General features: G+C 56.7%; 1 protein-coding gene across 1 annotated transcript; it reads left to right on the top strand.

Annotated features, from left to right (window-relative positions):
* The first annotated feature begins 254 nt into the window (after nucleotides 1–254).
* On the top strand, nucleotides 255–13,202 carry MFGE8 (milk fat globule EGF and factor V/VIII domain containing). The gene is made up of 9 exons (XM_063090421.1): nucleotides 255–397; nucleotides 3,113–3,238; nucleotides 3,595–3,726; nucleotides 6,259–6,440; nucleotides 6,874–7,029; nucleotides 7,836–7,980; nucleotides 10,925–11,109; nucleotides 12,151–12,306; nucleotides 12,404–13,202. The coding sequence occupies exons 1-9, from the start codon at nucleotides 325–327 to the stop codon at nucleotides 12,539–12,541; spliced, it is 1,293 nt and encodes a 430-aa protein (XP_062946491.1). The 5' UTR covers nucleotides 255–324; the 3' UTR covers nucleotides 12,542–13,202.
* The last annotated feature ends 1,808 nt before the right edge of the window (nucleotides 13,203–15,010 follow it).

Here is a 15,010-nt window from a genome sequence, read left to right as displayed (position 1 = left end):
AGTCTAAAATCACTCTCTTTTTCTTTAACTTTTCCTGAGCCCTTTGCTGTGCAATCATCTTAGGACCCGCTGGCCGGACAAGGGAAGCGGGTGTGGCCAAGGCGGGAGGCGAGTGTCGCCGACCCCTCCATCCCCTCCCACCCCGTTCCCTCCCAGGCCGTGGAGTCCCGCCCCGAGGCCGCCTCCGGCCGGCTTGGGCGGAGCACATGGGCCGGTGGGAGGTGCTGAGCAGCTGATTTATTCTGGTCCCAGAGCCGCAGGAGCGAGAATCCCGCGGGTCTCGACTGCCGAGCGTGCCCCGAACCGCGCCCGCGTCCCCGCAGCATGCCGGGCCCCCGCCTGCTGGCCGCGCTGTGCGGCGCGCTGCTCTGCGCCCCCGGCCTCTTCGCCGTGTCCGGTGAGTCGAGGGCGCCGCCCTCTCGCCCTCGCCCCTCCTCCCCGCGCGGCTCGGAAGTTCGTCGCGGCGCCCTCTCTCCACCTCCGCTGTTGACAAACTTGGGCAAAGCGCCGGCGCTGGGCGGAGGGGCGGCTTCTCCGGCTGCGCCCTGGCAGGAGAGGGGGATGCGCTTGGCCTCTCCTGCTGTCTCCGCGCTCCGGCGTTTGGGCAGTTATAGAGGCTCGAACGCTGGGCGGGGACTCGGGACACTGGGTGACAGCCCTGCCGCCCCCAGGGATGTGGCTTACACCTAACAAAGGAATCCGCTGTGTCGGGCTTCTCTTTCCTCGTGAGCAGTCTGACTCCGGAACCCCTTCCACCTGGAGATTCTGGGACTCTTACACTGAGAAGTCCTCTCCAGCCAACTTTTCTCCGGCACCCCCCTCCTAGGCCGGGCCGGCCGGACAGTTCATAGGATTTTTGCGCATCCACTTGTCGGCGTCTGGTCGGATAAGGGAGGGGCTAGGGAGTCGGTAGAATGGAGCGGGGGCTCTAGATGGGGCCCCGGAGGGGGCTCAGAGGCTGGGGAGGAACTTGGAAGAGGGCTGCCTCCTGGCTTCCTCCCGCGGCCTTGGCCGGCTGCTGTTATCTTTCCTGGTCCTCCCCCGCCTAGAGGGCCTCCAGCAGACAGGTGGGTCTCCTGCAGGCTGGTGGCGTGGATGCCCCGTGCCCTTCACCGTGGGGCCGCTGGGCAAGGGGTGCCCATTGGGGGCTAAGGCGGGGAGACTCTTAGGCAGCCCCTCCATCATTTTTTTTTTTTTTTTTTTAAATAGAAATGGGATTGATTGAAGCAAGAGCGGTCACAGCTGGGCCCCGGCTCTGCCGTTCTATGACCGGTCTGACCCCCAGGGCTGGAGCTGAAGCCTTGAGAGTGCTTCGAGCTCCCACACCCTTGGGAGCTCCTATCCTTCCCCAGCCACCCTGAAATTTAGCTGGGTCTCCACAGTCCCTTTCCACTCCTCCTTTCCATCCCCACAACCTGAGCCCTGGCCAGATGTCCTTGGGAAATCTCCCAAAGAGCAGGACCCTAAAATCCCAAGGTGGTTTTGTAGAGGGTGATCTGGCTTTTTCTGGAAGGGAGGAACACCATGTCTGCCTTATGCAAGTGACCCAGTCCCTGTCAGTCTAAGGCCTGGCCCCGTTAAGTGACATTTTTCATTTTCCCTTGTTTCCACTGGACCTTTTTTGTTTTTGTTTTTTGTCCTGGAGCAGTAAAGAGGGAGGGTGCAGTTGGGAGGTGGAGGAAGAGGAGTCCACGTTGGGGCAGAAACCCAGGACTCTGGTCATTCCCAAGGCTCTGTGACAGCGCCTGGTGGGTCAGAGGAGGGGATTAACCTGCTATTTAAAGCCAGTGACTAATAGCTCTTTGGGAGCTGCCTTAAGCTCCTGAGGCCCCTGCTGAGGTGGAGCTCTGAGGGCTGATCGCTCATTAATGGTGTTGTCTTTCCTGGAACCGGGTGAGCTCTCTGTGGCTTTGGGATTTCAGGAGGGCCCTCCAGCCTGGGATGTTGACTCTGCAGGGAGGAAAAAATTTTTCTCATGTTTTACCCCAAATGACGAATTTAGGTGTGGGGTCTGGGGCAGCCCTTCTGGGATACTAAGTCAGCTAGAGGACTCTCCTTGGGCTGACTCAGTGGGCTGCAGTTCACTGGTTGGCACCAGTCAAGGGACTGACGACAGCTGGGGTAAGGTGGGCTTCTGAGAGAGTGAGTGGGAGCCCAGCCTTCAAGGGCTCCCTTCTGGGTGTGGGGAGGCGAACAGGATTTGAGGGCCACTTGGCTGTCCTCTGTACAGTCCTTGAGGTTGCAAACCCAAGTGCCTGTCTTACCCCCTGCCTGCTCCTGCTCCTCCTATGTCCTTCATGGCGGCTCATAGTACATGTGTCCCCAGGCCCCCAGCCAGAAGACTTGGTGGCCTCTACAGCTTTCCTTCTACCTCTTCAGCCCTTGCTCCAGTGTCTCAAATCACCCTTCCTCCTCATGCCCTGATGTCCTCTCTCACCATGTTGTCTTGATCTCCCCTCCCCCTTGCATTGGATTTTCGCCTTGCAGCCGAGGGATGGATCTGTCTGTAGCCACCAGACCCTCCCCACCTCGGAGGAGCCCCGTGCAGCGGCATGTCCTCACGTGGGCTTTTTCAACCTTCTCCTGCCTGGAATTGGAACTGGGCCTCCCTGGTCCCACCTCACACTTGAGAATCTCTGTTTATTGTTTTCCTTGGTGGACAATGGTGGGGAGGCTGAAGGAAGGTTAAAAGCCACTGGTCTGCAGGATGAAAACTCTAAACTTGTCATTCTTAAGGTCCCTCCCAGTCTGGCCCCAACCTACCCTCCAGCCGCATCCTCCTGTTCTCCAGTATACCATGCCCTCTGTGCCTCTGCTTTTCTTTAGAATGTCCTTTCCTCATTCCCCAGCCTGGCACCCTCCCACTCTGTCTTTTACATTTAGCTCAAATGTCTGCTCCTCTGCTAAACTTCCTTGTCCCAGGCAGAAACCATGCCTCAATGACTCCTGTGCAGGGGTCTGTTGATTTGCTGGCCTCTTTCCCATTCGCTTCTTGGGGCTTGGGCTGCACCTGATCTCTGTCTCAGAGGCCCAGCGCAGACATGGTAGTTGGCCCCCCAGATGTTTGCTGAACTATCGGCTTGCTGTTTCTGAGACAGGGCTGCCGTTGCAGGTGACTTCTGTGACTCCAGCCAGTGCCTGAATGGTGGAACCTGCTTGGAGGGCCAGGACACTGTGCCCTTCTACTGCCTCTGCCCCACAGGCTTCACAGGCCTCATTTGCAACGAAACTGAGAAAGGTACCTGCCCTGTGCTGTGCCTACCACCCCACATCCCCAGCTCCCAGCTCTTCCCAAAGTGGGCAGTGGTCTCCAGCATCTCTCCTCCTGTCAGCCAGCATTTCCCTGGAAACTCCCAGGCCACTTGGAAAGCTGGGTGCTTTCCTTTCTTGGGCAGGTTCACCTCCCCATGACCCTCCTTGGCTCCTGGCTGGCTCAGGCTCCAGCAAGCAGATTGGGGGAGGGGGAGAGGGAGGAGATGATGTGCCGAGTTTGAGTGGAGTGTCCTTTTGGGCTAAGCCCATCTGCTGCTTTCTGTCTCCATCCCCAGCTCCTTCTTGATCACCTGCCCATCTTACCTGCCTCCCTGTCCCCAGGTCCCTGTTTCCCAAACCCCTGTTTCCATGATGCTGAATGCCACATGATTGACAATGAACACCGAGGGGACGTCTTCACCCAATATGTCTGCGAGTGCCCTTCGGGCTATGTGGGCACCCACTGTGAGATCAGTGAGTATCTGGAGGTGCCCGCTCCTGGGGGCAGGCCCTGAGCCACAGCCCTGGTGGCACAGGATGTGTGTGGGCCTTACTTACTCCCTGTGTAAAGGCTGCCTCTGGGGAGATCAGGGGATGGACGGAACCTCATTTAGATAGGGGGAGGGGATTGGGGGGAGAAGGGTCCTGTTGTCCTTCTACAGGCTTCTTTTTGCCTTCCCCTCTCTCCTGGAACTGCAGGCCAGGCCTGCTGTCACTGCAGGGGAGTGAGGGGTTGTGTTCACCCCAGAGGTCATGGGAATGTTGTTTCCTGAGTCACCATGAACCAGACACACAACATTAGGGTTAAGTCTTGGGATTTTTCAACCAAGAGGGGAAACAAACACATTCTTAATTTTGGGGGGCCCAGGAGCTCAGTAAATCAGGCTTGGCCTCAGGGTCTGACATTTCCTGGCCCAAGTTTGACCTGTGGCCTCATCACAGAGCTCAGGGAAGAGGGAGAGGCCTGGGCAGGCTGGGCCATCCTCTCGCGGTTGGGCGGTCGGAGGCCCGGTGTGTGCAGAGGGCTGACCCTGCTTGCCCTGCTGGGTTATTCATTTGGCCACAGAATGGCCCTGGGTGGGTGCCCAGCCAACACTGCCAGCAGCAGCTCTCCACGCTGTCCTCCCTCCTGGTCCAGCTGGAGTCCCTCCCACCCTGTGCTCCCAACCACATCAGGACTCTTCCTTGCTTGCAATGGACTGGGTGGGTCTCCTTCAGGCCCAGGGATGGGTGGATTTAGGTGGGAGGTTCCCAGGTTTGTGCAATCCAGCCTGTCAGTCATGGAGCATCTTGGGCAGGGGCAGGTGAGCATCTTGTCCTCCTTCAGGCAGATGTGGTGATAGGCTCTGAGGTTGGCTGACCTGGGAGGCAGGGTGGCTGGGGACCTCGGGGAGAGCAGGTAGAATGCCCGGGATGCCCTTCCCCTCAGAGAAGGGCAGCACCATGGGCCTATGCCTTGAGCCCTGGGCTGAGGCCAAATGTGTTTGAAAACAGAATGGTATTTACACCCCACCCAGAAAACTCCTGCCATGGGATTCTAGAAAACTCCAGGCAGACTTGCCTATTGCTTTGTGTGCAGTGCATGTACTGGTCACTGCCATCCAAGGCACCCCACCTCCCAAACACAACTGCATCGGAAGGATGTGTATCTGGGGGGCAGGAAGGGGGGTTGCTAAGGCAGACAGAACCCTGGGTGGGTTCAGGTGGGCCTGATAATTACTGTGCTGGGAGTGGAGGTAAACGTGGGTGTGCCCGAGCTGGAATGACCCACCTAGCTGCCTTCTAGCTTCTCAGTCTAGGGGCAGCTCCTGGGGAAGGGGGCAGGGGGTGAACACACAGACAGGGGAGGCTTCAGAGGGATTTTTGCAGCCCTTCCTTGTTTGGTATATGGTATGTTCCTTGAGCCAGCAGGGTTCCTACAGGCCCAGAGAATGCACATTCGGGTCCCTCAGGGTGGACATGCTGGGGTGGGGTGTGAGGATAGTTGTGGAGATGGACCTGGAGTCCAGCCCCTGCTCAGCCACCGGCAGGCTCTGGTCTTGGGGGCCTTACTGTCCCTGTGAGGGTGTGATAGCACTGAGCTCAGCATGAGCTTGGGATGTTGGGGGAAGGGTAGGTTTGTCCCTGAGTCCTCTGCTGGGCTGCTGGAAGGCCTAGCACACACCGTGGGGATCCCTGGGGGATGAGGGAGCTGGGCCCGTGGGTGGGCCTGGTTGCTGTCCTTTTTCCTTGGTACCACATGCTCGGGTAATGAGGAAGGCAGTGGGGCTTTGGCTAGGGGCATGTTCACAGATGGCTGGGTGAGGACCTTCAGGTAGAGGTGCAAAAGGTACCAGGGAAAACAGGATGGTATTTATGCCCCACCCAGAAAACTCCTGCCAGAGGGATTCTAGAAAACTCCAGGCAGATTTGCCTATTGCTTTGTGTGTAGTGGATGTACTGGTCACTGCTGTCCAAGGCACCCCTTTTCCCAAAGCCACCCTCCTGGGGAAGCCAGGGGCTGAGCTGGGGCCCCTCCCTGTTGGGGTGGGGACTCTGAGGAAAAGGAGGTCATGCCAGTATTGTCTCCCACCAGCCCTCCTCCTGCACCAGAGTAATTGCTGCCCAATGCCCTATAAGAACGAGACCACCCACCACAGATTGGAGAGAGGCTCCACCTGCTAGTCATGTCGGCCCCGTGAGAGCCAGCCTGGCCTGGACCCTGCTGGCAGCGCTGGGTCCCTGCTTCCATGATTGCCCCGCCTCTAGCTGCCCCAGCACACCCACCTTGTACCTTTCCTCACTACCTCCTCCTGGGCATGGCCCTCGTTGTCCCTTTGTGGTCTTTGCTCTGCCTGAGGTTCTGAGGTTCGCTCTGGGTCCTCGGCAGAGGTCACTCTGTCTTATTCTCTTGTCCTCTGGGTCCCCGGCAGAGGTCACTCTGTCTTATTCTCTTGTCCTCTGGGTCCCAGTGGGGCCCTGGAACCTGCCGGGGTGGCCACCTGACTGCCATCTCCCTCCCTTCAGGCTGTCTCATGCCGCTGGGCATGGAGGGGGGTGCCATTGGCAACTCGCAGATCTCTGCCTCATCCGTGTACTTCGGCTTCATGGGTTTGCAGCGCTGGGGCCCGGAGCTGGCCCGCCTGCACCTCACAGGCATTGTCAACGCCTGGACAGCCAGCAACTACGATAGGAATCCCTGGATCCAGGTATGGAGAAGGGATGGCCCCAGGGTGGGGTGATAAGACAGAAGGTGAGATGAATGTGTGTGCATTTGGGGGATGCCAGGGGAGGGTTCATAGTGGGGGGTCCAGCAGCAAGGTAGCAGGTTCCCACGGGTGAAGTACCTGTAAGTGGAGGGCAGCCTTAGTGGGCCTGGAGTGGGTGGGCAGGATGGGGGGCAGGCCCCAGACTGTGGAAGTGCTGTTTGCCCTGGATGAAGCCTCTGAGGGCCTTGCCCCTCCTCCTGTGCTTCCTTGAGCACTGGGTCTAGAGCCTGAGAAATGTGCTCAACTGCCCCTCCCTTGTTCTGCTTGGGTTGTTTCCCCGCTGGTGGGGGCAGTGAAGGGGGTGTATTGGCCTGGATCTTGTGGGGGAAAGAACCTGGAAGATGGGGATGCCATCTCCCCTGCCCGGGTCCAGGTGAACCTGCTGCGGAAGATGCGGGTGACAGGTGTGGTGACACAGGGTGCCAGCCGCGTGGGTAGTGCTGAGTACCTGAAGAGCTTCAAGGTGGCCTACAGCCTCAATGGACGCAATTTCCAATTCATCCAGGATGCAGATGGGTCTGGAGACCAGGTGGGGCTTGTTGGGGCCCTTAAGAGAGGCTGTGGTCAGCATCCCCTAGGGATTTAGCACTGAGATTCTCTGGTGAGGTGAGGGTACCCTGGGTGATTGGCCATGAGGTGAGTCTTCAGGTGCATCTTAGTTTCCAGAGATTAGGAAACCCAGATTGTGCCCATGTTCTGTGGTTACAAATAATAGTCTCACTTTATAGTTGAGAATAGTGGGGCTCACAATAGTGCAGTGACCTACTGAGGGTGGTGGTGGTGGAGCTGGGCTGCACTGTGAACCTTCGGGGCTACCATGTACAGTTGTGCAGGTCATACACCACTCAAGGATGACCGGTAAGGGGATCTTAACCCTTGACTTGGTGTTGTCAACACCACGCTCTCCCAAGTGAGCCACGGGCTGGTCCTAAGGATGTTATTCCTAAGTGGACACCATTCACGATATAGACATTGACTATTTGTGTACTTCTGTCAGAAAATTGTCATAATAAAGTGTCCTGAGGAAGGAGTGCTTTTTCCTAATTTGCACAGAGGCACCCCGTAGGTTACAGGTGGCCCCGTGTGAAAGGTGGGTTTATGCCAAAGCCCCGTGATGACCAAAGAAGGTGTGAGAAGAGAATCTGTGTTGAGGGCTGTGGGGTGGCCAAAGGAAGGGCTGCTGTCTGAGCCCCTGCTGGCTCTGCTAATTCCCCATTCTCCCAACCCCACCCCTGCCTCCACCTCCGGGCCTGAAGAGGAAGGTGAAGCAACGCCAGGAGGGTGGGGGACTGCCCACACTGACCCACTCCTCCAACCTTGCCCCTACCCTCCTAGCTGTTTGTGGGAAATGTGGACAACAACGGCCTGAAGATCAACCTGTTTAACACTCCTCTGGAGGTGCAGTACCTGAGGCTGTTTCCCGTGGTCTGCCACCGGGGCTGCACTCTCCGCTTCGAGCTCCTTGGCTGTGAGGTGAATGGTGAGTGCCGGGGGCTGTGGCCAATGCTAGGAGGTGGCCTTCCCTGTCCCCTCTTTTCTCAGCCTAGCTCAGCCCAACTATCTCTATTGAGGTCTGGGTATTTCCCTCTCTTCGCAGCCACAGTGCCACCTGCTGGCTACCGGTGGAACTCCTCACTAGGCAGGGCTGTGGAGCAGAGAGGTGGCTGGTGGCCTTTCTTGTCTTCTCCAAGACCTGCCCTCCTTCGCCCCCCTGTCTCCTCTGTGGCACCTCTTCCTGTTACCCCATTTCAGATACCACCCTATATCACTCAGAGCTGAGTTCTGTGCCTGGCTGGGTTTAGTCTTTTCTTAGGAATTAACTTAAGTCGATGTGCTTCCTCTCCCAGGGTCCCTGGCTTTTGAGCCCTGTTGTTTAAGTGGGGAGTAAAAGACTTTGCCTCTGTTAAAAGGAAATTTAGGCAACTGGTAAAGGACTGAGTCAGGTCTGTGTCACCTCTCCCTGGAGTCCCCTGCTACTCGCTGTCTTAGCCTGAAGCCTTTGGCTATTAAAGTTGCCTGCATGATCCTATCACAGCTGCCTTCCAAGTAAAGCTGCCTCATCTGCTTCCGTCAAGGTCTTGACCAACTCCTTTTCCTGTAGGAATTCTAGTCGACTGGAGGGAGTGTTGGTGCATGTGTGCACGTGTGTGTGCATACGAGCGTGGTCCATGAGCATGTATGGGTGGGGCTGAGGTCTGGGTGTTCCACAAGGGGACTGATGCCCTATACCAGGATTCCTTTTTGCAAGCAGGCACAATATCCTTGGTAAGCTGGTTAATTATTTAACTCAATAGACATTTATTAAAGTATTTATAAAGCTCCTCCTGAGTACCTGGCTCTAGGGAACAATACAGGTGAGGTCCTTGACCTCATGGAACTTGCACTCTAGTGAGGGAGGGAGACTCAAGGCGAGGAGCAAATAAAGGAAAGGTCAGATAGCCTCTAGTGGGTGATGTGATGAGGGTAACTTGGGATGAGGGGAGGGGGCAGCATGGGGACTGTTCTGTTGGAATGGCCTTTGAGTGGAGGCTTGAATGATGGAGAGTCAGTCACGGGAAGAACTTGGAAAGAGCATTCCAGGTGAGGAATTGGCAAGTGCAAAGGCCCTGGGTAATATTGATGGGGAGAGAAGGCTAGTGAGGCTGGAACCTAGAGTGAGGGGAAGCTTGGCGGGTGATGAGCTCCATTGACCAGCAGTATCAGCATCACCTAGGAGCTTCCTAGAAATTCAGACATATAACCCTACCCTAGAATGAGGGTATTGACAGAATATTTATTTTAACAACATCCCCAGGCAATCTGTGAGAAGTACTACTCCAGTACCTCATTTCACAGATGGGGAGGCTGAGGTCCAGAGAGGGGAAGGGACTTCTAGGGTCATTTGGAGAGTGATGTTGCTGAGAGTCCTGGTCCTTACCCTGGTGCCCCTCCGAACTGCATTTTACTTGCAAGTCTACCTGACTGACTTCCTGGCGAGACCTAGAGTGAGGGTGGCGTGAATTGCTAGAAGCAGATGACCTGTGATGGGTCCTCCTCAAACAAATGATGCAGAATTGGTGTCCTCTGCAAAGCTACCCCGGCTTTGCCTGTCTTAGGATTCCTGTGTTCTGGAGCCAAGGGACGAGCTAGCTCCCAGCGCAGTATCTCTCTTTGTGGAAGGAGGGTGGTGGTTACCTGGTGCACTGCCATTACGAGGTGATGGCGTGATTGGCAGGCATCCTTGACACACTTGGGAGGTACATGCTGTTAGTGGCAAGGGAGCAAGTATCTGAGGGACAGTGATGTAAAGCACCATGTCATATAGCCTGCTCCCCGGTGGAGGCATGGCATTCCAGACCCACTACCCCTCCCCTCAGTTCCCCAAAGGGACCGACAGTTGTGGAGTGGGGATTCTGCAAGGCGTGAGACACACCCGTCATTCTCTTTGGAGTTGTATCTCCAGCCCATCCCCAACTGCTCTGGCGTCGTGCAGGTGCAGTTACTAACCGAAACAGCCCAGCACATTCCTGAGTGTTTGGGGCAGGCCCGTGTGAAACAAAGGCCAGCTTCTCAGGCCAGCCCTCACAGACCTATGTGACAGCACCCAAAAAACATGTATTGGGTGTGTGGAAGGCCCTCTCGTAGAGGCGAGGCTGCTGGAGGAGGAGGCAGAATGTTCCTGAGCCCCAGGAGTTCTCTGACTTCTCTAAATTCTAGTTGCTAGAGGGCAGGAGTGTTCATCCCTGGGTCACCACCAGTCAGGCCTTCATGGGTCCAGTTGGGGTGCGTGGATGGTGGAGATGATGTCACAATATGGCGTGGTGGTTAGGAGTTTGTGGATGTCTCCCAGCCTCAGTTTTCTCATCTGTTCAGTGGGTTACTAATACCTATCTCATTCGTGTTTTTTGTTTGTTTTGGTGGCAAATGAAATGACTGAAGTAAGCATGGAATAAATGAGGTGGTTGTTATTAATGTTCTTGGCAGTAATCTCAGAAGTCAGTGGTGTGGATAGCAGCTGTGCCGTGGGAGTGATGGAGGGAGTCCAGAGGAGGAGTGAGATGGTCAGGGCAGGCTTCTTGGAGGAGGTGTCTCGCAAGTCAGGCCTTGAAAGGGCGTGGGAGGTGGTGGAGTAGGGGTTGCCCTAGTGCAGAGGGAGAAGAATGGAGAGTGGGAGGTCTTGGGTGATGTGTGAGGGGCAAGTTGGGACGGGGTGGGAGCTGAGACCAGCCGGCTGAGGTGAGGAGTGAGTGGGCAGGCGGAGACAGAGTGGACAGTTGGCTCCGAAAGGCAGATGGAGCTTCTTTCTGTCGTCCAAGGGGATGCCAGGGGATGTTGACCAAGGGGCTGGTCAGGATCTGCAGAGTTCTTGCCCCTTCATCACCTTGTGCTTACACCCCTGGGAGCTCTGGATCCTAGATCTGGGTGACAGCCCCCCTTGCTGGCAGGATGCTCCCGACCCTTGGGCCTGAAGGATGACACCATCCCTGACAAGCAGATCACGGCCTCCAGCACCTTCAAGACCTGGGGCCTACCTGCCTTCGCCTGGTACCCTTTCTACGGGCGGCTGGACAAGCAGGGCAAGTTCAATGCATGGACTGCCCAGAGCAACGGTGCCTCTGAGTGGCTGCAGGTGGGTCAGGCCCCTCCTGGGAGCAGGGTGGGGTCTGCTGAGATTGGGTGAGGCTGCCAGATCTTTGACCTGGCTTCTGCTCCCCAAGAGAGTTTCTGAAAAGCTTTGTTTTTCTCTGGCTTTTCTCTTTCTTCCTCCCACATGCCCCACCTTTCTCCTTATCCTGCTTCCACCAAGGCCCCCCAGGTGGAGAAAGGGTGTGTGTGTGTGTGCGCGCGTATGTGTATTTGTGTTCGTACAGGGGTAGAACTATGCCACTGGCTGCCACAGGGTTGACAAGGCTCAGCCCAGAACAGCAGGGTAGGATGGAGGAGGGAGACCTGACCCAGGCATCTCCCACTTGAGCACAGGGCGGGTGTTCTCTGACTCAGTGTTTGAGAACCCACCATAGCACAGTCCTTGGATTTCATGGAAACTGGGAAACACAAAAGAGTCATGAAAAAACAGAGCTTGTTTTATAGATGAGGAAACTGAGTCCTGGTGAGACAAGGATTTGCCTGGGGTTCACCTGCTGGTGGCAGTTAACTTGGGTTTGCAACCTGGATCTTGGGACTGCCTGTCCAGGGGCAGCTGGCAGGTTTCCCAGGGTTGTCAGGGGCTGGGGGTGGGAGGTCTATCTGTAGGGCCTAAGGAGCATGCTATGGTGTCGGGGTCCATGAGGAGCACCCTGCCTTTGGACTCCTTCAGGGCCAATGTAAGGCTGTGGGAAGCCCTGCAGGGGGCCTCTAGAGCAGTTCATGCCCCTACAGGCTCTGGCCTCTCCTGTCCCTGTTCCCATCATACTCTAACGCAGGTCTGAGGCAGGGCTGGCATAGAGTTGAACAGTTTCCAGATGCTGAAATATGTGTTTTATTGCAGTGAAGTGCCTAATGGTCTGTGGCAAAGTAGATGGTTTTATTTGTGCCCATTTTATAGATGAAGAAACTGAGGCTCAGCCAAGTAAAGTAGTTCTCCCCAAACTAAAGTCACACCCCAGCACGTCTGCCTCTTTCCACCTTCCTGGAGATGGTCCTTGCAACATGCTGTTGGTTTCTCCCATAGGTCGACCTGGGCTCCCAGAAGCAGGTGACGGGCATTGTGACCCAGGGTGCCCGTGACTTTGGCCACATCCAGTATGTGGCAGCCTACAAAGTGGCCTACAGTGACGATGGCCTGAAGTGGACCGAGTATAAGGAACAAGGGGCCATCGACAGCAAGGTGGGTGTCTGTCCAGCTTCCCTCCTCTCGCCACTCCTGGGGCTCTGAGGGGAGGGGGCTTGTTCTGGGGTCCTCCTGACACCTCCTCTGCCTGTAGATCTTCCCTGGCAACTCGGACAACAACTCCCACAAGAAGAACTTGTTTGAGAGACCCTTCCTGGCACGCTTTGTGCGTGTCCTGCCTGTTGCCTGGCACAACCGCATCACCCTGCGCCTGGAACTGCTGGGCTGTTAGTGGTAGGCCCAGCCGAAGTGGCCAGAAGGACCGCTGAGGCCGTGGAGACACCTGCCCTTCCCCTGGTGCTCCTGCCTTCTGTGGGGCTGCTGTCTCCTTAGCCCTCCCTCCTGACTGGTGGGGCTGGGGCTGGAGGGGGCAGCGGGATTTCAGAGGAAGCACCCCAGACACTGCTCTCTGCACCTCCCACCTGTCCCTGGCACCCAGCCTTCGTGCCATCCCAGTCGCTTAGGTGAGTAGGTCTGGGATGGACAGGGAAGGGTGCAGTAGGGGGTGTGGGTTCCCTGCATGTCTCCAGATCCCTGATTCCAGACTCCGAAGGGCCTCTGTGTCTTCCCAGCTCCTCTTCCACACGCCACATTCCATGTCCCATTCCATGTCCCCTGAGGCAGGGCCTGAGGTGCCAGGCTGGAGATAACAGCCTCCTGCCGGTCAGCCCTGCAGCATAATGCTGCCCCCCAGACACTTCCCCCTTATCTCCCTGGAGACTTCTCTTGACCCTTGTTCTGAAGCCTGGAAAGACAGAAGGGGGTGGGTCGGGTCTATGGAGAGAGATTGGAGCAAGGTTGGGGAGGAGGTGGGTAGGTGTGGGGGGCTCCTCTGTGCTGGCTCTGCATCCCAGAGCACACAGGCAGCTTCCTAAATATATTTATATTCTCCACTGGAACTCTTGCTGTGGTTTGTCATTGCTATTGGAAATAGGATTTCACCCATGCTGGTTCCCCTGCCCCCACCCTGCCCTCAATCTTCCCTGAGCCCCCCAGCGTTCTGTGTTACCTGCCTAACTACAAATAGCTTAATAGCAGGAGGAGGGAGACTACTGTGGAGGGTTCCCACTGGAGGGGGTCAGGACTTCTAAGTCCTCGCAAAGTCCTCGCAACCTGACCTCACTCTTCTCTGTTCTCCACCTCTGTCTGTACCTATCCAGCCCTGGGGAGGGACCCATGGGAGCCAGGCACAAAGGTAGTCTCCATGAATGCCTTTGCCCCTCCCACACCAGGAAGACAGGCCAGGCCTTGGCCGCTGGGTCTCCCCTCCGGCAATTTCCATTTTCTCTGTAAGTGGAGCAGTGGGCTGGAGAAACTGTTAGAAACTCGGTGAGCCCAGGCTGCTTTCAGAGCTACGGGAGGCCCTGGGGTGGGGTGCAGTGTGGGGTGGTAGGAGGGGGCCAGGGCTCTGCCATGTGGGCACAAGGCCTCCTGCCCAAGCACAGTGGTTCCTGGGGGACCACCGGCATGTGCACTGCAGGGCTGGGAGGAGAGCTCCTGGGTACCCTCTCTGCCCTCCCCTGAGCAGGGCCATCAAGAAGTGGCCAGTGTGGGTGGTGCGGGCCCCACTGGTGATCTGAGGAGGGGCTGGCAGATAGAGGAAGAACTGACCAGCTGAGAAAAGGGTGACGTACCTTTGGGAGCCATGCTGTGATATGCACCAGGTGCCTCTGGGCAGCCTGGGCAGCCCTTGGGCCACGTGGCTGCTGAAGGGAGGGTGTGTGCTTGCTGGAACCACATCAGGGAAACTAGTCTGGAAGTGGCTCCTTCCTGAGAGCTGCAGTTGCCAAGACTTCTTGGCTGGTCAGGAACAGAATAAAAGGCCCAGGCAGTGGTCTCCATATGAACTGGCGGTGTGGGACTCCCCACCCCTGGGGCTCCCTCAGCCCACTCCTTCCAGTTTCCAAGCCATCCTGTTGTGGAGCTGTGTGGATGAGTCTGGAGTCAGGTCTTTCTGGGTGATTGCTGGCCTCAGGACTCCTTCCTGGGAGCATTTTCTACCCCCAGCCCCTGTTCTGGCCTCTGGGGACTAGCAGACGGTGGGAGAGGCCTCTTTCCTCAGCATCTCTGCTCTGGAGTGGTTCTGCCTCCCCAGTGACTAACTGTAGTTTGAGCCTTGCTGGACCCAGGAGTCCTCCTTGCAGAAGGAGAAACTGAGAGCTTCACTCCCATCTGTTAACCTACCCTTTTCACCACATTGAGTATTTTTGTGGGCCAGTCTCATTGGGTAACAGGCTGTGTGGACTGGTGGACAGGTGTCACAGGGCCCCCACCTGGCCCAGGAGATCTGAGGTGACTTTGGAATTGCCTAAGCCACCTCTCAGTCCCTTTTTCCTCTCATCTTTGTAGGCTTGGATGGGTTGGCCACAGCTGTCTGAAATCCCCCCTCCTGTGACCCTGGACTTGAGTCCCCTCACTCCTGACCCCTTCCTTCCTTGGCTCCTGTCCCTGGGCAGTGTCCTCCACTTCCACAGCTTTTACCATCACCTCCACGAATTTCCTTTCTTCTTCCTGACCACGGACCAGACAGCCAGAGTTAAGATTCCACCTCCTGGCCACCCCTACCCCTGGTTTGCACATTAACTTGCCCTATTGTAAGAAAACTGACCCTCCCTTCTGTCTACCCTGCTCCTTACACCTGTGGCTGTCAGCACAGGGACCCGTTGACCCCGCCTCTCCAACGAGTCTCGGCTCCTTTCTG

This window comes from Cynocephalus volans, chromosome 3, assembly GCF_027409185.1.
Source record: "Cynocephalus volans isolate mCynVol1 chromosome 3, mCynVol1.pri, whole genome shotgun sequence".
Taxonomy (NCBI): Eukaryota; Metazoa; Chordata; class Mammalia; order Dermoptera; family Cynocephalidae; genus Cynocephalus; species Cynocephalus volans.
The sequence above is the reverse complement of the archived record's forward strand: the minus strand, read 5'-3'. Positions and strand labels throughout refer to the sequence as shown.